The sequence below is a fragment of the Lutra lutra genome, chromosome 3, assembly GCF_902655055.1.
Source record: "Lutra lutra chromosome 3, mLutLut1.2, whole genome shotgun sequence".
Taxonomy (NCBI): domain Eukaryota; kingdom Metazoa; phylum Chordata; class Mammalia; order Carnivora; family Mustelidae; genus Lutra; species Lutra lutra.
The window spans coordinates 31,525,226-31,548,121 of record NC_062280.1 but is presented as its reverse complement, the minus strand read 5'-3'; the positions used below and the strand labels follow the sequence as shown (position 1 = coordinate 31,548,121).

The following is a 22,896-nucleotide window of genomic DNA, read 5'->3' as shown; positions in this document are numbered from 1 at the left end:
GTCTTGCTGCCTCCCTGGTGATCCATTGATAAGTAGATTAATATGCCTGCCCCTGGACCATATCAGACAGATAAGAACAATCTAAGATTTTGATGATTCAGATGCAGTCCTCAACAGGTTTCATTTTTAAGTGCTGCTTTGGTTAGATCTCAGTAGTTCACAATCTGACGTCAGCAAGTGAGTAACCCACATTCTTGTCTCTTCTTTGCTGATTGCCTTTCAGTATTTTGACTAATAGGAAAAAAGCACCCCCAGAGAATCCAAGTGCATGACTCTCATCCAAAGACAGGAATACGGGGGAAAGGTCACCAATTAATGCCTACTAGAAAGGACTGAGTGGATCCCAGGCGGATCACTTGCCATTTGGTTGTTTGTAAAATTTTAAAAAAATCTTCAGGATATTTAATAAGGATTAGGTATCATCTCGTTGAATTATTTATTTATTTATTTATTTATTTATTTAAGATTTATTTATTTGAGAGCAAGCACACACAAGTGAGGGAAGGGGCAGAGGGAGAGGGAGAGAAAGAATCTCAAGCAGACTCCCTGCTGAGCTGGCTGACTTGGGGCTCAATCTTGGGACCCTGAGATTGTGATCTGAGCCACAATCAAGAGTTGGCCAGTTAATTGACCGATCCACCCAGGCGCCCCAAATTATTTGTTTCATAACAACGCTATTCTAGCCTTCTCTTTTACCCTCCAACCTCTACTTCTCACTTTATACAGATGACCAGTCCAGTGTGGACATTTTATAGGGATTAATGGTATCATGTGGATTCAACTGGCAATCCATAGGTTTGAGGAAGACTGATGGATGCTTACGTGAGAGGCTTGAGTCATCTGCCAATGCCATTTAGTCAGGTCGTTGTGATTTTTCCACCACTATGAATAATTAAGAGTGGCTTGTTATCAACTGAGCCCTGTCATTTCTGGATAGCATTTTTGATACTGCTCATGGAAGTCATACAGTGGTTGTACACAGCATGCTTCTATGAAATGCGGTTAATTACACATTTTGCTCAGATCCCCTGGGGTGAGCACTGGTTACCTTCTTTACTATCAGCATTTTGATTTTGTTCTGTCTACAGCTCAGCAGAAGACGAACTGAGAGAAGCATCTTATTGCATAGATACGATTGCCCACCCCCACCTTCCCGTGACCTTCTCTCCCCTCTCACCCCAGGGAAAGAGCCTTTAGCAGAAACTCCTAATTTCCCTCTTCAGTAGAATTGAGAGAGAGAGAGAAGTTACCAGAGAGGGGGTAACTCATCTAAGGCAAGCCCACCATCCAGGAAATAATGCCAGCAAACTTCAGCATGAAGGAAGAAGGAAGCTGGGAGAAATGGTGACTCGGGGGTGAAGTGAGAAAGTGAGGAATGTTCCACAAAAAATTCGTACTTGTGCTTTCCTTTTTTTCCCTCCAGATTGCTTATGTCATTCTGACAGGGGCCATTAAAGCCTCTGAATCAGGCATTCTGGTCATAATAGCTTTGCACATTTGGGTGATGTTAATTTGGGCGGCTCTGCTTAACGTTTTCTTATCTTCGTTTTGGTCATCAGATGGCTGAGGCTAATAAATAATTTTTGTCAGATTTTATTATGAGGATTAAATAAGATAAAGTACAAAAAACCACTGTGCAAGAAATGTCAATTAATTCGCTGGCTAGCTAATTCTAAAGCTCATTTTGAAAAAAAAAATAACTTTTCTCAGTCTTTCACATTATAGCTTCCTCATGGCTAGCTGGGAGTTTACTTTTAAAAGTACTTCAGCCATCAGCTAGTCATCTTAAAATAAATAAAGCAAAACCTCAATTAACCCAGGAAGGACAAAGGTTCCTGGAGAAGGAGGATGTTAAAATAGATGCACCAGAAAAATAGGTAGTGCCAAAATGGCAGCTAGAAGTTACCTTGATTGGAAGCCAAGAATTTTTCAGGGAGCAATAACTGATTGATGCATCCAAATGGTTTTTTTTTTTTTTTTTTTTAATAACGGGTAGTTACGCTTTGACTCTTTTCATCATTAAAACACACAAACTGCCGTGAACAAAGGTTACGTACCATCCATCGATCTCAGGAGGGGAGTCCCTGAACAGCAGTCTTTATGTAAACTAACCCACAGCAGCGAGGAGAGTGAAAGCAATTAATGGTGGCAACATATACAACTGTCCAGGGCAGGGGGAGGCGTGGGCTTCATTTCCATCAAAACCTACAACCCCAACTGTTGACTCTGCCCTATAGCCAGTCTTTCAGCTGGAGAGAGATTAACATAGGCTTATCTGGAGGGTTGGAGGGTTTTCCAGCGGAGGCACTGAAGTATTATTGACAATCCCAAAGTTGTACATGATTAATGAAGCCTTGTGAAGTGAAACTTGAGACCCACGGCGCCTCTTCCTCAGAAGATCTGTCTTGTACTGGTTGCCTTGGCGTTTCGGTAGGGTGACAATAGTAGCATTTGAAGAAATTGATCATTTAAGAGTCAGGTTTCTGCCCATGCTCTTGGGGAATGTTACTTTCCACATCCAGAATTAATTTCATGGCCAGACACTGAATTTTAAAATGGTGATTAAAAATCCGTTACGTTTTAAATGTCTGCGATAGCTCTGGAAGCCACTCTTTCCAGGAGCCCAGCTACTTTGTTCTCCTCTCAACTGCCTCATTGCTTTGGTTGCACATTTGAATTTGTTCACCTTCTAGCCTGTGATTGTCTTTTTTTTTTTTTTTTTGGAATGTGCTTTGCAACATACACAAGTGCTATGGTGGTGATGCTTCTGCAGAATGAGCTGGACTGGGTTATGGAATCATCATTCATTCACTTATTTGTCCAGCAGGTACCTAATGAGGGTCTGCTGTATGTTTGGCATCTTCCTAAAGGCTCGGGATACTCTCATGAACCAGAAAAAAATATTTCTGTTCTAATGGGAATATAAATAATAAATAAGATGATTTAAAATTCTCACAAGAAGGAAAAAAGGGTGTTGGGATTAGCACACAATGGGGGAAAGGGGAGCATTTCACTTTGCACGGAGTAGTTGGGAGAGAGGAGGGAGGATCTGAGCTGAGACCCCCAAGGAGTAAGGAGGCAGCTACTGAAAAAGCCAGGGGAGAGAATTCCTGGTAGGGCTACCAGGTCTAAAGTCTATGAGTCATATGTGTAGAGTTGTGCTAAAAATGTGTATTTTTAAGAAGATTTTATTTATTTATTTATTTAGAGCTTGTGTGAGTGGGGGGGGGGGGAAGGACAGAGGGACAGAGAGAATCCCAAGCACTCTGGGCCAAGTGTGGAGCCCCACACGGGTCTTGATCGCACATCCCTGAGATCATGACCTGAGCCAAAATTATGAGTCGGAGGTTTAACCTGACTGAGCCACCCAAGTAACCCCAATAATGGGTACTTTCAGGTTGATTTCTTTTTCCCCTTGGCTCTAGAGTCTGTTAGTACTTTCACAGTTGTTACAAGAAACAGCAGTTTCAGGCTGCTGTGGCATATTAGACCATGTGTCCATTTGGATTTAAACCCTGCAGCAGAACCCACTTCTAGCTGCAATGATCACAGCATCTACCTTCCCCCCGCCCCCGTCTTTTACTGAAGTTCCAGTTGCTTTCTATAAGAATAAAAAAACTAGTTTAATCAGACTTGTGGATTGGAGGCGGGGTGCCTAGGGAGCACGTAGTTTAATTAACCTCGACTTTCCATGGAAAGTCCTCCTTCACATCAGAGGCATTTTAGGACTTAGGTTTGGTGTTGGCTGGTCCCTTTCCAGAGACCTTATTAAAGTAAGAGTCCTAGAGGTTTCATGTGGCTGTGTTAACATTGGTTCTCCTGCATGGGGCTGCTTTAAAACCTGACATAAGCCAGTAAATGTGTTCTCTGAACTACTCAGGAATTATACTTCAGTCTGATACGCAGGAGGGAAGAACTAAGATATGTAGAATTACTGGAATTTTCTTTTATACTTAAAATATCGCCCTTCTTAAATGTCACATTCACTCAGCTTCTCCAGATAGTATGTGCTTTATTTCTGGAAGGTTGTCTTTTCCCAGAAGAGAGCACCTGGTGGGTTAAGGAAGATCAAGCTTCCTTTTATGATATCCCATGATATGATATTTTATTATATGATATGATAGCCCTTTGCTTTTACTGTAATTTGGCTACAGCTTCTTTGGGACTTCATACTGTCAGACTCCTGTCAACTGAATGCATCTTGACATCCCACCAGAAAATAATAATTACTCATTGTAGCACCTTTCACCGGTACCTGCTGTGCTAGAGAGAAAGTATTTCACACCAGCGAAGCAAATGGATGTTCACTCAATTTATCCACAGTGGCAGGAATACAGCGCCCATTTCTTTCAGAGCACTGAGAAACTCAAGAAACAGGCCATAATATTTCACATATTTTATTTCTTCCTGAGTCAGTGAAGGTAGATGTAACTTCCACCTCAGAAGCTAAGGGCTGTATTGAAGGTGTAAATCAGGGGTTCTTGGACTGAGCTGCCTACATATGTTCAGAGTGTGCTGGAAGTCTCTAGAATTAACGTGCTAAATTATGACGCTTCCTCTGAGCATCCTTTTGAGGGGAGGGTACGTTGCTCCTCACAACTTGTCAGCAGCTGGGGTTGGCAAACTATAGCCCGAACGCCAAATTCAACTGCCCCCAGTTTTTGCAAATATAATTTTCTTGGGGACACAGGCACATTCATTTGTTTCCGTGTTGTCTCTGGCTGCTTTTGGGGTACAGCGAAGAGTGGAAGAATGGTCGCAGAGAAAGTATAGCCCATAAAACCTGAAATACTGACTCTCCTTCGGGCCCTTCACAGAGAAAATTTTGTTGAATCCTGCTGTAAAGGATTCGTAGGTTAAGGACTATTGCATTTGACTTGAGAGCAGAGCCATTATTATCTAGGCCACTAAATTATATTTAAAATGTGACAGGCATTCTAAACATGAGAAATTTAAAAGACTTTAACGTTCTAGCCCCCTTCTTGGCAGCGGAAAGGGATTTTATATACATGAATTCCAAAGAAGTTAAAAAGAAAAAAAAAAAAAAAAGGAAGGAAGGACATTTATTTTTCCTTACATAGTCTTCAGCATTTGATTGATTTGTATTTAAAAATGTCTTAATTTTGAGGATAAAAATAAAATGTGAAGGAAAACTGTGGTTCTTTAAAGGCTAATAAGGAAAATACTAGCCTGCCTTTGAAAATGAAAAATTTTTTTCAGATACGAAGTTTTCCACAGCTTCAAACCTGAATAAACCATCATCTGGAACCAAGATGGGGAAAGAAAGTCATAATAACCAATCCTAAATTAGCAAATTTGATTGATGGAGCCCACATTTTTTTCATTTTATTTTTTAAAATTTTTAAAAGATTTTATGTATTTGAGAGAAAACAGAGAGCAAACATATAGGGGAAGGGGCAGAGAGAGAGGGAGAAGCAGACTCCCCACTGAGCGGGAAGCCCATGCGGGGTTTGATGACTCATGTCCTGAGCTGAAGGAAGATGCTTAACTGACTGAGCCACCCAGGTGCCCCTTTAAGATTTTACTTTTAAGGAATCGCCACACCCAGTGTGGAGCTTGAACTTGCAACCCTGGGATCAGGAGTCTTACACTCTACCAACTGAGCCAGCCAGGCGCCCCACGGAGCCCACATTTTACACTCCCAGCCACACTGGCTGGTAACGGAGCTGTGAAAATGCTGAGGGCCAGCAGAGAGCCTGCTCTGTGTCTCCTGTGCTCAGCCATGTTTGGCTTCCTTCAGTCTTTCTTTCCCTCAGATTTCCTGCCCCTACCCACCACCCCCCGCTCCTCCGTTTATCCAGGAAAGCATCAAAATGAATCGGAGTTCTTTTTTCCTCCATCTTTGAAAGCAGGTGACAAATAGTAAGTGCCTGCTGAATACATGAAAGGGTCCACAAGTCCTCCTAACAGGAGTAAGCACAGGATATGATACGTAGCCTGACTGAATCTTCCCAAAGTATTTTTAAATTCCAGAAAACGGGATGTCGAATTAAACTAGGTACACCGAGTAAGTCCTTTACTGGGCTTAATGCTAATGAGTCTCCATGGGAAGAGCTGACTATTCCAGCTTTAGCTCAGGGAAGGCTGTATTAATTCACACACCGTAGGTAGTGGGCCACAGACACACTAGAGGACTTTGTGAGTTTTCTGTCTAGGCATTCATTCATTCGTCAGCTCCTCAAGCGTGTGGAACTTGTCTGGACGGAGAATCAGGGGAGACACTGGGAAATGATGAAGATATCAACGGTCTTGAAGAGCACATCTAACGGTGATACATACAGATATGTAGTAGATGTCTGCTTAGCAGGACCCCATCGAATTTTCCAGACAGAGTAAGACATAGAAATAAATGAAATGTGGAACCGTTGTGTAAGCGGGATTGCAGCCGATCCTACATATGGGCTAGTAGTGAGAAGTTTTGGGAAGGACAGAATCCTGCCATGCACACGATCTATAAGTTCCCTGATGCTGTATGCTCAGTAAATATGATCTCAACATGGCGACTAGAAAATTTAAACAAGTGGTATGGTTATCCCATTTTGTTTTAGATCTCATATTTGTAATTGGAGACTTTCTTGCAGTTGGACAGATTTCTGATGAAAAAGGCACAATCACTTTTCAGAAACTTGACTTGTTCCCAAATATCCAGATACACGACTTACGTAAACAGAAGACAAGATAATCGGAGATTTAAATTTTTCCCTCCTGGATTCCTTGTATTTACTGAGAGAGCCCATATTATGCAGAACACTATTTTCTTTTCCTGATAGCCATTTCTACAAATAATGTTTTTAAGGCACAGCTGTTAATATTAAGTATGACTGCTGGGTCTGGCTAGACTTTTGGTTGTATTAAAGTATGTACTTTCCTTGTCTTGAGAATACAGTCTTTTCTGAAGAAAAGATGGTCCCTCCTTATAAAGGAAATATGTTCATGATCTTTTAATTGACACAAGTTTAAAAAAAAAGAAAAGAAAACCACAATCCCACAAACAAAACACAACTACCATTAAGATTTTAATTTATAAAGCATGAGTCCTTTCCCAGGCCTTTGCAGAACGCCATTATAATCGTCCTGGGTGGGCATTTTTCTCTCTGCCTCCCCCCCCCCCCGCCCTCCGCCAAAAAACCCACCAGACAAACTGTGCTCTTGTCCAGTTTTGAAGCCCATATAACATCCCTCCCTATGGCAGCAACACATAAATGCAGTGCAATTCACCAAACCACTCACGGAGGCATCACTGAATTTGAACTTGCCTCGTCCTGTCCTCTCTCCTCCCTTTAGCATCTACTTCAGGGTTGTCTTTAATAAGACTCACTGCCCAAAGGAAGAAGGCTGTTCCAGGCTACCACTTGTTCTGGTCCAGCCTTCCATTTGAAATCCTGCGTCATCCCTCCACTTCCCCCACCCTCTGCCAACACCGTGCCCCCACAGGGCAGTGTTCTATGTCTGAGTCCTGTGACCATTTCCTCTTCTGCTCCATTTCTTCTCTGTTTAGACACTGCCATGCCCCGTCCTACATACTAATTAACTGACTTTTTGCTTCTGCATTGCTTGATTCATTGTGTCACATTTTCCCATGTGAAAGTGGACCAGGAACCTTGGCAAGGAGGTTAATGGATTTAAGAGTCACTCGTATTTAACTCTGGAAGTCACAGCAAAATAAGAACCCGTGGTTGACCCATTTTATAAACCACGCTGTGGTCAGCTTTAGTGGCAGACTGCTAATGGATTTCACCGTGGTTGCAAACGTATCTAGAATTTGAGCGGGATTGAAATACACCTTCCCTTTCCCTACCTTTACATCTCAAACTTTAGCTGAAACTACCGATTTTGGTATTATATCTTTGATGGGGTACACACATAAGGGAGTGGAAATAACCCTAGAGTGGGAGTACTTTTGGATTTTAGTCTGATTTTGTCACTGAGTTGCATGAGATTTCAGTATTAGTATATCCACTTACTGGATCTCAGTTCCCACATCTTGAAAATGAAGTTATTTGACCAAATGATGCTTAGCATCCTATCTGTTTCTAGGACACCGTGATTTTAAATAACTGTTCATTTATTCATAAACCATTTATGTATCTTTATTATAGTCCAGTCAGTGTGCTAGGGACCATAGGTATAAATTTGAAACCTAAAGAAGAAAGAAAGACATTTACATTTTCTTCCTGCAGACTTCTGTGGGGGTAATCTTACTTTTAAACACACTCTTAACAACACTGGATGGGGAACAGATCTCAAAACTGAGAGTGGTTGTTGGTAATTAGTCTCAGGGGGAGATAGGGAGTTCTGCCTGCTTTGTGAGTCTTCAAGTAAATGCGAAGAAGAGAAATGGAGGGTGGGTTACCTTATTCAGTGTTACCACCAAAATCCTTTAGCCATTCATCAGCATGAGCTAAGTAATAAATATTGTGTATGGCTCCTGATTAATAGGTTACCTCTTTCAATTCCTTTTCAATGGCTACTTTGGGACAACACATTCTATTATGGTTGACTAGCTAAAGCTTCTTCCCAGTTCATACAGGCTTCCATTTAACTTCCTTTTCCTGATGAACACAAAACATTTCCCTCAAAGCCGTCATTGCAGGTAAATTAGAAATAGAATAAATACGGTAAGCAAGAAACTTCAAATTTTCATTAAAACTCGCTTTGGTTCTTTTTCTGCAAGACTAGAATGGGAAAGAGGAAGGAAAAGAAAGGACTTTCCATGTGTTTCATTGAGTAGGTATTTTTCATTAGAGTGTGGCAGGTGTCTCTTCAGCCTTTGGAAGTGGCTCAGACCAGGAACATTCCCTCCCTTCCCCACCCAAATTCTTCTCCTTGAAGGCAGCGTGTGTGACAACTTCTTGGCATGTGGAGACGAATCTACAGCAAGAAACAAGAAGGTTCAGTGTGGCTCTCTGTTCTTTTTATTTATATATTCATTACTATCTTTAAAACCAACCACTGTGGTGTTTGCAGTCAGTTCTGTTTCAAAACAGCTACTAGCATCATTCCCGTTTCATAAACTCTTTGATGCCGGTGGGAATGAGTATGCTTAAAAGGGCCCTGGGTGACTTTGGGCCTCTGAGGGGTAGGATGAGGCCCGGGAGCCTTTGCGTAATCTCTGCCTCACGTTGGGATCTCCCAACAGCTGTACCTTTGACATCTCTGCAGCCAGGTCACATCAGTTCCCACGAATTACCTAGAAAAAGGTAAACTCTCGACTGCTGTGTTGAACCAAAGAGCCTGCCTCTCTAGACAATTCAGTTAATTTTATTCCACCTTGAGGACATGCTGCACTTAGGAACTGTGATGTATCTTCAAAAGTGGTACATTAACTGTTACTTTACCAGAGTCCACCGTGGCCCTGGATCCTAGAATCACATTCATATGCCTGTTTTCAGATGATGAGATAAAACTAGATAAGTTCTGGTATTTTTCTGCCACTTCAAAGAGAAGCCTGCACTCAAAGCCCATTTGATGTCGAGATGCACGACATCTCTGAGCGGCAATCAGTGCTACTGTTGTTCGCACAGGATTGAGAATGACATACAGGCAGCCTTCTTTAATGTGGTTCTTTGAAAAGATCTGTTTTTGCTGGGGTGATTTGCTTTCTGCTTTCTTTGCCACATGGGCCCACCTTACCTCCTAGAGCTGCAGAGAATAATGTAAACTCTGAGTGATTCCAAAAGGATAGTTTTAGTTTTTGGTGTGATAATCTGTGTGTGTCTTTCTTTCTTTCTTTTTTTTTTTTTTCCTAGGCCCACCATCTGCTCCCCTCAACTTGATCTCGAATGTCAATGAGACGTCGGTGAACTTGGAATGGAGCAGTCCTCAGAACACAGGTGGCCGCCAGGATATCTCCTACAATGTGGTGTGCAAGAAATGCGGAGCTGGTGATTTCAGCAAGTGCCGACCCTGTGGAAGTGGGGTCCACTATACCCCACAGCAGAATGGTCTGAAAACCACCAAAGTTTCCATCACTGACCTCCTGGCTCACACCAATTACACATTTGAAATCTGGGCAGTGAATGGAGTGTCCAAGTATAATCCCAGCCCAGACCAGTCAGTATCTGTCACCGTAACAACCAACCAAGCAGGTAGGAACAAGATCTCCTTTGTTATATGATACAAATTTTTTCTGGGGGGGGGGGGGGTGCTTATGTTGGTATCCATGAATGATATTAAAGTTCTACAATTGAAGTAGAATCACACGGATCTAATTATAAACCCGTGAGCTGCTCTGTAATATAAAAGATACTTGGAAGAATGTGCATTCACTCGCAAGTATTTTTTTGGACACCAGCTGCATAGTATGACCTATACTAAGTGGTGGTGATTCGGTGAGATTAGAAGACTGTGTCTGATGGGAAGGGGATGATAGTCTAGTGAGCCGGGTCACTCCATGTTGGACTTCTCTTGTAAGGGATTCGTATCAGCTATATTGATCACAGGTCCATGGTTGGACATCAGAGCATTTAACAGATTATTTTGAATCATAAACCTGATTTACCAATGCAGAGTGCTAGGTCGGCATCTGCTGCCTTTCCAGCCAAAGCATACGTGGCTATTGTTTGGATCTTGTTTGGTCTTTAAGAAATTAAAAAATGTATCTGGACCTCTGCTAGAATCCTCATGTAAATCTACGAACAGTGAATAGTTTAATGGGCGTTCTGTGCGGTTTGACAACATTTTCCTGAAAACGCCTACTGGTTTTGCAGCCTCTTCCATAGTTGAATCCATAATTGACACGTGGGGGAAGAGAGTTAGTTTTCCCCATATCCGTATCCCGCGTTGCTTTCTCCTTCTAACTCTGTAGACTTGAAAACATCCTCTGTTCACAAAGAGTTTCTGCTGGGTTGTAGAACTGTTACAAAGTCTTGGATATTGGATATTTAAAAGTGCAGATCACAGTGTGCATTTCTAGGCTCCAGCTCCTGACCTCCTCATGCCCGGTCCTCCCATGAAAACGTTTCCACGCTTTCTCGCACTCACTTTCCATCCTGGATCTCTGCCTCACATTGCTGGCTCCTTGTTATTTATTTCTGCCGAGTTAAGGGGGAGTAGGAAAAAAGAACTGTGGTTTACTCTTTCATGAGGTTGTTAAGAGCAACAAACTTCGCTGGAAAAGGATTATAAATTGCCCGCAGCCCTATCCCCTCTCACTCCACTTCCCTCTTCTTTTTTTTTTTTTTTAAGATTTTATTTATTTATTTGACAGAGATCACAAGTATGCAGAGAGGCAGGCAGAGAGAGATAGAGGAAGAAGCAGGCTTCCTGCTGAGCAGAGAGCCCGATGTGGGGCTCGATCCCAGGACTCTGGGATCATGACCGGATCCGAAGGCAGAGGCTTTAACCCACTGAGCCACCCAGGTGCCCCTGCACTTCCCTCTTACATGAATGTCTCAGTAAGTGCACTCGATAGTTAAATATATCTATATTAATTGATCCTACGGTGAAAAGGATTCCAGCGTCCCAACCTAAAGTCATTATTTTTCTGCTGTGCCCTGAACTCTCTAGAATAAATACAAAGTTATGACGTGGGCAAGATTTTAAGCTGGAGCTAGAATGGCAGAAGTGACCTGAGGGCAGTTTCAGCTATACAAACGCAACTAGTCTTTTAAAATACGCGGCATGAACAGATCATCTGGTTACGCTTTTGTCTTTCATTTCTGTACTTACAGGTGGTGAGCACTGTTCGTGGTCTTCAGTTTTATTTTTTTACAAAGACTAGTATGATTTAGGAGGTTGTGATAGTATCAACGAGTACTCTGTCTTTGCCAGCTTTTTGTTATTTCTTTTTTGGAAATATTGCCCATAGATCTTGGGAAGACATATTGGTGCTACTAGTGTCTCTTGAGTTAGACGAAGCCAAGCTCTGTCCACCTGCTGGGGAATCTGGTTTATGAGTCAATCAATATTCTTATGTTCAGCCTATGTACTTCCCCTCAAACACATCACTGCCTCGTGTTCTTAACTGATTTAAAAGTAGGAAGGGACCTTTTGAGACTATACAAGGTGAAGTCATTCTCTTTGGCAGAGAACAGCCTCTGGGAGACGTGCTGAGGACAGGCTTGGCTCCCCCTGATTTGCGGGTAGGAGTATGTCTATGAGTCTCTATATAATACACCTAAGAATTCAGGCCATGGGATTATGTTAGCTCCTACCAGGCCAGAAGGCCCAAGGAGCGCAAAGAAGGCAGGCTAAAAAAAAATCCTCCAAAGGAAGAAAATGTGCAAAAAACGTTACTAGAGAGGCAGGAAGAAAGTCCCACGTTTTATTAGAAATGTAGGTGTAATTATTTGAGCTCTAACAGAAAGGTGGACGGGGAATTCCTCTGACACAGTGAGGTTGTCTCTGCTGTGGCGAGTAGCCCTGCCAGGAGGTTTGTTGAACAGGACAAAATTCCAGCTCCATATTTTAATTTTCATGAAGGGTAATGCTGGGAAGCTGTTCAAAATTAAAAATAAATCTTTCAATAAGGACACCTCCTATGTGGTCCGCCAGAAAGCTTTCGCTTCACTGAGAGTTGAACATGTGCAACGCACTGCCTCATTATCCTGCTATGATTTGGAGGTCCCTAATTCACTATCAGTGGAATAGTTTATCTTCGATGAACAAACCCTTTCTTCATGGTAGGGCAAATTAATATTGTGGGCCAAAATTCTGAGTGAATGGAGCAACCATAAACTCTACCAAAGCTCCCCTAAGCATATTTACATACACACAATTACATTCTAATTGAACTTGTTCCTATCATTTCATTAAACTAAATTCCTTAGGGACTTTATAGACAATGATGGCTCATTCTGGAAGGAATACATAGAACAAATGATTGTTAGCGTTGCTACCTGAAAGCCACAGTTTCATGGCTGTCTGGTTTTGCCCTGTTTTCACAGGGTTCTTTCTTGTAACTTACTTAACAAACAGACACAGACCCTCCTGGGACTCTCATGGCGGAACAGGTTTGTGAAGGTGACCTGACTCACCCAAGCTAATGTCTGGGCCAGTACCTGAGACCCGGGAGCACCCTCTTCCCTGCTCCCGAAAGGACAAAGTTGCTTTCTTTTACAGTGATTGGATAATTAGTAGCATCCCTGTGTTCAGCCTGGCGTGCTCCCCATTGGTGAAACCAGACTTGGAGTATCTGGGCACGGAAATGGACTTTTGACGAGGCTTTGATCATTTCGTTGTGGAATGTGGTGTGAATGGGCCGGTGTTCTCACATGGTTATTTAAACCATTCTAATCCAGATCATATTGTTGAGGTCTTAAGAGGTAAATAACATGCTTTTCCTCCCCCTCCCGAGTTCAAACCCAATTGACACTGGAGCCAAGACAAAGGGAACTCAGGATGTCAGCTTTATTGCTGACCATCTGATTGAAGGATGTAAGCTTTATTTCTGTGGCCAAAAGGGCTGGCTCTAATGACACTTGCCGGGGGTCACCCAGAGACTAGCTCAGCTGGCTCCCCACAAGGAGAAAGACTGTGCTATGGAAGTTGTCCACCCTGGACAGGTCTGTAGGTGTGGAGAGCAGAGAGGGTGTGGGACTGCTCCCATCCCATCCACACCACCCGGCCCCCCCATGCCAAGAGTTGAAAGGAGCAGCGAGCAGCGGGAAGGGGGGGAAGGTGGGAAGCTCCACAGAAGTCACCTTTGGAAAAGAAGAGATGAGGAAAAGGCAATTCTTCCCTACCCTGTCACTTTCCTGCGTTACCTTCTAGGAGGTGCAAAGGGAAGTTCCATGAGAAAGCATGTTCGCCCTCCCCCATCTAACATCCCCCAGCGACCATTGTGTTTTCCATTTAGGAGGAGATGGTTCTGGTCTTTGTGAAAAATTAACAAGCAGACTGCTGGGTGATTTGTTTTCTCAATGGCTTTTCTTTGGTTTACTTTTCCTTAAGTGGACCATCTCGGGCAAATGAATACAGGATATGTCACTAGGACAGAGAAAGCTGTATAAATGAAACAAGGTTTTCCTGGCCAAGCAACACAACTGTGAATAGTTTTGCTAAAAATGCTGAGATGGCAGCCAGCAGTAGATCTTACTATCACAAAGCCAGTTTGCACGTTTCCCACCCCAAGTCTCCCACCCCTGTCTTCCAGCTCTGGGGCCAAGTTGTACTTGAGGTTGTTTGGTTTATTTTAAATCATGATGCACTGCCATGGGTCGTATTCCCTCCCAACCCTGAACTGCACCTGGGACAATTACACATGTACATATGTGTGTGTGTGTGTATGTATGTACACGTGTACGTAAACTCCACACCTAACATGGGGCTCAAACTCATTGCTCCTAGATCAGGAGTTCCAGGCTCTATCAACTGAGCCAGCCAGGCACCCAAATGATCACACTTTAGATTTTTATTTTGCATGAGATCCTATTCTAAATACTTGACAATGAAATGGCATCTGGCGATCTCTCTTTGGCACAGCTGCAGTGTCCTAGTCACAAACATCTGTAACACACTGAGTTTGGAGGAGTTCAGATATTTGGTGGATTACATAATTGTTTGAACCTAGCCGATCTATAAGATCTTTCCTAATTCTAAAAGTCTGTAATTCCAAGAATATAGCCATGAGCTATGAGCATGAAGAAGTAGGGCTTATTTCCATAGGCTCTTCAGATATGAGCTCTAACAGCAATTTCAAGGATGGGGAAAAAAATTCTAAATACTCCCACAGAGTTAGCAGAAAGCACTTGAATCCTGCCTCCTCTCTACCTCCAAACCCACACCTACCAAAGTATTTTCTTTGAAAGGCGAAACAGTAAGCTAGCTGCATCATGGGGATAGTGAGTTGTTCAACATGCATCCCTGAACATCTGTCAATGTCGGGAGATATTTTTGGTTATCTCAGCTATGAGGGCCAGGACATCTAGTGGGTGAAAGCCAGGGATGTGGCTAACCATCCTATCATGCACAGGACAGCCCTACAGCAGAGTCATCTGGTTTGATGTGGCCACAGTGCCAAGATTGAGCAAGTCTGCTCTAGTAATACGTTTGAAAAACAGATTTCATGACTTCATAGAAATGCCGACCTTTCAAGTGTTCCATCAAAATCCTGCCTTTGCTTGGTTCTGCTGCTCCCGCTGGGAACAGAATGCTCCCAACCCTGTCTTAGAGGATAGGTAGTTGTAAAAGGCCCCTTGGGACCTCTTGTGAAGAATCCCAGTTGCTTTACCACCGAGTGAACTGGTACTGCTTGTTAGTTAGACTGGCCTTGTTCTCTAGGATGGACAATTAAGACTGAAAGAAAATAGTACATTGATGGTGAAGTGACAGGACACCTCGATGGCATGCCGCCGCTCAGTCCCTGGTAGATACTCAATACCCATGTGTCGATTAACACATTTATTTATAGTAAAAACAGTGGACTCTTTATCAGGTAGCGATAAATTTAATAAAGCCAAAATAATGAGTAGAGAAAAGAAAATAACTAAGTGCAAGAGGCAGACTGTCTTTTACTACTCAACTGGTAGGTTCCCATTCTCTCTTTCTCTGTCATCTTTTAATTAGACATATTATGTTACTTGAGTAGGATAATGGAGAACAGTGGGAATTCTCATCCCCACTGGGTATAATTGCTACCTGTCTTCTACATGGTAAGAGGAAAGCTTCAGGGAGATGGTGGGAGAAAGGGAAACATCTTAGAGCAATTGAGTTAGGTAATGTGCTCAAGGCATGGTGGCACCAAATTTTGTGGAGTCTAAAGCTTAGACAATTTCTGTGTGATTTGAAAAAAAAATCCTACAAAATGATAAATATCAAATGAAGAAGAGAGCTTCAGAAACGGCCTCGGCAAACTTCTTCAGCTTCAGTGTGTATAATTCTTCTGTCTCTGATCAGATTGTAGGGAATGCAGTTGTCAGGTATGGGGCTCTCGTGTAATGATACCTACGGATAGAAAGAAACAGAAAGGGAGAGAAGTCTGGAGGTCCAGTCTGACATGGAGTGAGAGGCCTTGAAGAGCAAGGTCATCCTGGAGTGGTCGTAACCATAGCTAAGTGTGACAAGCAGCACCAGAGTAGCCTCAAGTGTGGGTCATGATCAAATTAACAGGCAGAAAGCACAGTCCTGGTGATCTTGGGAATGGTAAATAAAATACTAATCCAAATAAGATGTGACCAGAATGGAGGCTTTTCTGTAAGCCTGAAAGGAAGGCAAGTAGAGTGAGGGGTGGGGAAGCTCTGTTGATACTTTTAAAAACACAAATATCTGACTTCTTTTAGGGCCCTGATGCAGAGGTTGGCAAACTATATTACCAGGGGCCAAATCTCGATCCTCTGACAGGTGGGTACAACCCACTAAAAGTGGTTTCTCTGTTTCAAAAGAATAATATTCTGCACCACTGGGAAATGATAGAAAATTCAGTTTTCAGTGTCTGTAGGGAAGGTTTCTAGGAATGAAGCTCCATGCCTTCATCCGGGTATCATGTGAGACGGCTTTCACGGGACAGCAGCAGAGTCAACGTCCTCCACAGCGAACATACTCACCATCTCACTCCTTGTGGAAAAAGGTTTGCCGACTCCTGCTCTGGAGTACTGCATTGAGAAAGACCACGATTCAGGAAGGAGTTTGAGGGAATGTTGAGCTGCTAGGGTCATTTGTCAGAAACCACCCTGGCCAAGGTTGTGATGGACTCTAACATTTAGGTCAATCTTACCTTCAGAATGATTTTATTTTATGCAAAAATTTTATATATTTATTTGATCTAGAGAGAACACAAGCAGTGGGATGCAACCAAGGGAGAGTCAGAAGCAGATTCCCCACTGAGCAGGGAGCCTGAGGCAGGGCTAGATCCCGGCACTGGGATCCTGACCCCGGACAAAGGCAGACGCTTAACTGACTGAGCCACCCAGGCACCCTTCAAAACAATTTTAATATTTGGCAAGACACCTTCTGTTTTTAGAGATTTTTGACTATGTAAACACGATTTCAGGGAATCAAGTCTGAATTTCAAGCATGCCTGCGCTGTCTTGTACCACGGGTCTTTTCCCAGTGACACTCAGGTTTAAATAGAACGGGGAACGTGCTTAAGTGTTCTGATAAGGCAGCGTTCAGGGCTCTTGAAAACGTGCATTCTGAGCAGTGTTGCAGGCTGGCTGGTGCTGGCCGCAATTTTCTTCTTAAACAATCGCAGGCACTGCTCTTTGACATTGTCCCCTCACCGAGGTGATTTCTCGTTTGCCTTTGATCTCAAGTAAATCATGTCCTATTTTTCTTACTCCTAAGAAAGTTAAAGGAAAGACGCGTGATGAAACTTGCTGAATATAAATCTGAAATCTTTCTAAAGACATATTTTAAAATTCTTTAAACAAATCGTAGGGCGATTGCGTCAAGAGATTTTGCTGGGAAGTAGTTAGCCCATCCCCAGTGGTTGGTATGTGATCATTAGTACCTCTCAGTGGAAGCTGGTTGGAGAGTCCTTTCTGTGTCTAAGTAATTATAGGCCCAAACAAGCACACAATGGGCTTCAGAGAAGCCAGGAGACGATTTTCTCATTAATAGCCCGGATCCAGCCATGGGCTCCTGGTTTAGTTCATAATGCCCAGGAAATGTACATTTAACAACAGGGAGTACATTTTTTTTTTTTAAAGGAATAGTCTCTTGATTCTACCATTATACATAAAATAATTTCATGTATTGAGTATCGTTGCCACCTCTATCATTATTAAGCATACTCACTAATTATGATCATAATTAAGAGTAAAATAAACTGGGAGATGTACAATGGTACACAGCCGCTTGTGTGTGGCACCGGGGCCCATGAATTTGTATTCAGGGTGGGTGCCACAAGTCCTAGGGAGGAGGAAAAAAATAGAAGGACCTACTAAATTATCCTGCTTCAAGGCTGACTGAGTAGCATGGACAAATGGTGTGTGTGTAGAGAATGAACTAGTAATTATTGTATGTAGATAAAAATTGCTTTGCATTTTTAAAAAGACGATAATAGTGTTGACCCTGGAATAATGCAGGGGTTAAGCGCACCTACCCTATACTGTCAAAAATCCACATACAGCTTTTGATTCCCCAAAACTTAATTACTAATAGCCTACTCTTACCAGAAGCCTTACTGATAACAATCGATCAACACATATTTTGTGTGTTATGTATATTATATACTGTAGTCTTACAGTAAAGTAAGCTACAGAAGAGTAAATGTTATTATGGGATTCATAAGGAATAAAGGATACATTTATAGTACAGTGTTGTATTGGGGGGAAAGAAATGTAAGTGAACCTGCCCAGTTCAAACCCATGCTGTTTAATAGTTAACTGTTTTTCTGTCTAAGGAAGTAGAAGTTTTATTTACACCCAAGACTGAGGACACTGTTTCTCTACTCCCATCCCTTCACTTTTACATAAATGTACATATTCACACACACTTTATTTTTGGTGGGAAGGAAAATTCATTCGCCAGCTTTTACCCCAAACCCTTGACAGTGTATTTCTGATTCATTTTTCATTTCTTAGTGCTGTGCTCGTTACTTTGAACACTAACACTGACTTTGCACCATCAAGCGATTTGAAAAATAAGTGCCTGGCGGAGATGAGAAATGAACAGTGCAAGACTAGCAAAGGTTTTAGATGGGTTTCTTCCTTGACTAGTTATCACTCCAGCTGGCTAAATTAATGACTACCTTCTCAGAGGGGCTCGGAGAGACTCTGGAGAGAGCTTGCACTAAGCATTAATAAGAAGATCTGAAGAAACTTTATCAAACCTCCCATTAACCCCCTACTAATGTCTTTAAAGATTTTTTTTTTCCTTTAAACACCAGGAAAACCAAGAGCTGTGCTGCAGGACTAATTCTGCATTGAGAGATCTTAAATCTATGGGGACTCATTAAAATGCATGTCCATGTCATGCCCACCGAACAGAGCCTTCTCTGCATGCCCACGTCTGTGTGCTGTTTTCATGTGGGTATATAGTGAGAGAGCATTCCGTATGTTGTCTTCAGGTAAAGGCTTGTGAGGACATTTGAAGAACTGGCCCTAGAATGACTTGAGCAAGAGAGAAGACTCTTTTTTTTTTTTTTTTTAAGATTTTTTTTATTTATTTGACAGAGAGATCACAAGCAGGCAGAGAGGCAGGCAGAGAGAGAGGAGGAAGCAGGCTCCCTGCTGAGCAGAGAGCCCGATGCGGGGCTCGATCCAAGGACTCTGAGATCATGACCCGAGCCGAAGGCAGCGGCTTAACCCACTGAGCCACCCAGGCGCCCCAGAGTCTCTTATGGTTTGTCTCCCTCCTGATTCCATCTTGTTTCATTTTCTCCTTCCCTACCTCCCAATGGCCCCCTACCCTGCCTCTCAAATTCCTGTCAAGAGACCATATAATTGTCTTTCTCTGATTGACTTACTTCGCTCAGCATAATACCCTCTACTTTTTATTTTATTTATTTTATGACAAAGCACAAGGGCCACTTTTCAAAGAAATCTATCTAAAACATCTTATGGGTAAAATGACAGTGATTTGAAATATTTGTTCTATTTTGCGATCACTCTTACAAGGAGAGGAAGAGGGAAGAAGGGAAGAGTGGGCCACTCCTTTTTGCCTGGCACCTTCCATTGAGAAGCTCTGTGAATTTATTTCTCAGGCAGTTTCTGGCCTCACTGTCAAAAAGACTTCTTTAATGAAGGCTCTAGGGTAGTTGATTTTTTTAAAAAAAATCTGTATCTTGGAACCTTTTGACGGTGATGTATGCATACAAACAAGACAAATACATAGCTTCAGCTTCTCAGTGGGTATTAAATAGAGACCTGCCACCAACAGGTTCACTGTATATAAGGAGCTTGGGCAAGATCCATCCATTAGCACAAACACTGAGAGGGGCAAGCTCACAATGGCTCCCCGGAGAGTCGTGGTTGTCTATATAACATACTGCAAGCTGTAAATCTGCTTCTTGAATCAACTCTAATTTTTTTTTTTAGCATAATAAGTGTGTATTTTGAGCATAGAAAGTCTAAAGATGGGTAAGAGAGTATAGCTTCCTCCATCTTCCTCTATCAAAGCAGGGGCACACATAGAGATGGGTGAGAGGTTTCAGATATGCAACTAAGCTTAATAAATGGTTTTCCACTTTCCAAGATAATCAGAGATTTTTTTTTTTTTTAATCTGAAAATTTTAGATGATCTTAAGAGTTTTGGTGTAGCCCTGTTTGCACTGAAACCCACTGAATCCTGATTTTAAGAATCTTTCTAGGAGGATCCTTCGGGAAGCTTGGGAACTCTTGAAGCTAACATCATCTCATTTCAACCCATTTTAATATAGGGGCATGATTATTATTACAGTATATAATGGGGATTTTTGTTGCTTTGTTTTCTGTTGAAAGCAGGGAGTACAAATACGGCAGAATATCAGCCTATGGAAATTAGTGTCTTGTAACCAGAGCACAGGTCATAGAACTTAAAAAGCATAAATTGTGTTCACTGCCCTCATTATAGAAAACCAGTGCCAAGTAGTCATCTAATCCAGGTATGGCTCTAAGAGGCTGGTGATACATTGAAGGAATCTTTGTGTAATGTCAAAGGGTATTGTCTGGGGAAGAATGACCGATGAGAAGCCCTTTAAATGTCCCTGTTAATTCTTCAAGAGTATAACCTTCGTTGCATGTGTGCTTTGGGTGACGGCTTTTTCTCTTTCTTTCCAGCTCCTCTTCCTTTCTTGTTTTCAGCACACACACGAAATAACTCCCATAACTGCCTGGAGTGTGTGGGAGCCCCGCTCCAGGGTCTTTCTCGGAGACCACGCTGTGGGACTCTTTCTAGGTGATGTGTTGTTCTAATGAGGTCCTTGCCAGTATTTACAGATTGACTCCTGAGTGGAGCCCGTGATACCGATTTTCACACTTCAGCAAGTTGTGTTAAAGAGAGGCCCCAGTGAGATGCTGTGAACCTCCTAGTTAAAAAAGAAAAGAAAGAAAAGAAAACTCAAGTCCTAAAACAATGATAGATTTCCCAATTCATCCTTTGTTATTCTTTATGCCTACAAAAGTTATCTTGGACAAACGCAGATCCAGCTGGAGACATCTATTGGCCTTAATAACATTTTAAAATTTAATAGCTTGGTGGTTTCAGCTTTGGACTTAAAATGCCTGGAGGAGTTTAAACGATCTGGCCTATACGTTTTGTTTCTGGCAGATACCCCAATATCTTAAAAAAAAATAATAATAATTCTATTGTTGCAAATTCCCAAGCTTAAAATTCCTTGTCATAAATTATGCTCCTGTCTCTAACCTCGATCATAGCTTTTATGACAATTGCCAAAAAGATAGAGTTTCAAATATGAGGGCTTCAAGAATATCATTTCATGGCCACATTTTTGAGAGCATAGCATGTGGTGACCATTTGTATATGAAGCATTTGCAAAATGTGCTGGTTGTAATTTAACCCAAAGGTCTCTATCACTTCTCTCCACATATCAGTCACTCTGTGCTTGTCTTCATAGCAAGCAAGAAACCGGGAGGGAAAGATTGAGTACCAAGTAAAATGAAGGCTTCCTTAGGTATTACTGAAAAATCGGCTCCTCGACATTTGTCCTCAGGCTCATGGATACTGCACCCTTGAGTATTCGACTTTCCTGGGTTCAGAACTTCCCCAGACTTCCATGTAGAGAAGCCAACTGGGGACATGAGGGAGAGTCACAGTAGTGGTCGTCTTCCTGTTTTTTTCTTTCTCCCCATCCCCTCTCCACCTGCAACACTCTACTCTACCATCCATGGCCATCATTTCTCAGCATTTAGCCATTGTTCTTGAAGCCAAGCAACATTTGGACTTGGAAAAATTCCAAGTAGCAAAGAACACATAGATTTGCAACTAAAATTGTATTGAAATGTACCCTCTGCCTGTCTGTCTTATCCTGTCAGTGATAATCTGTAGCCTATAATTTCATGCTTCACTTTATTCTTTGATATTTTTCATTTCTGTGTTTTTTTTTTTTTTATTCTGTCCATGTGTTTTAAAATGCAGCAAGAGAAAGTTGAGTTATTAAAAAGTAGTTTCAGATTTAAAAATAACAATGGCTGGTAAAAGTGGTTATCATTTAAGAGTGAATATCCTCAATTTCTGGTCACCATGACTTTTTTTTTTTCTTTTTTCTTCTTTTTTCTTTTCTCAAGCAGCTCTTGTGGTCTTTTTAAATGACCACTAGGAAAAAATAGGTATCCTGTTGCAGTTGCAAAAGTGATGGGTAATTGGATGGCTCAGGAGATGACTAATGGGACTCTAGACCTTTCTGTCTTTAGGTCACCTCCTTGAATCTGGACTGTATCATAAGTGGTCCAAGGCCTGGCCATCTGGCAGCCATTGAGTGACTATGGTAATGAAATTGGTCTCAGTCCAGGTCTTAGTCGACAGGTGTTCACATCATAAGTGACACTAATTGACTTCCTACTCTTTCAATTTGGAAGACGGTGGACTGTCTCTGAGACAGTGATGGGGAAGGAGTTCGTCATGATGTATGCAGACTCCATCGAAAGCCAAGGAACCCAGCGCCTTGAGCTGGCACGAGCTTCGCATCATGCAGATACTGCACTTGCCTCTTACGGGTTCTGTTAGCCTGGGAAATCAAAAATAGCAATCTTATCTCAGAAGATTTCCAATAACTCAGAATGGTTAATGCCACTTTTCCGTAGTTAACAGGAGCTTCCTCATAGTGAGACTTTTCCCTTCCTCTTGTGTTACGATGATTAGATGCCTCCGACGAAGATTATATGTAAGGAGGAAAAAAGAAAATTGGATTCTGGGCCTCTGTGGTAACATCAGTCAGGCTACCTGTTTTTATTTTTTAAGTTTTTTTCTTTGTTTGGAGGTTGATAACCCGGTCACCCATTCGTAACAGATGTTATGGACAGCCTACTCCTTGATGGAGAGAGTTGGATGTCTCTC

At 42.1% G+C, this 22,896-nt stretch overlaps 1 protein-coding gene across 2 annotated transcripts in view; it reads left to right on the top strand.

Moving 5' to 3' along the window:
• Positions 1-22,896, top strand: part of EPHA4 (EPH receptor A4) — a 143,722-nt gene that overhangs the window by 75,189 nt on the left and 45,637 nt on the right. For both annotated transcript variants that reach the window (XM_047721323.1, XM_047721321.1), the window contains exon 6: positions 9,771-10,109. In XM_047721323.1, coding sequence (XP_047577279.1) covers positions 9,771-10,109 — 339 coding nt within the window. The remainder of the gene's footprint in view (positions 1-9,770; positions 10,110-22,896) is intronic.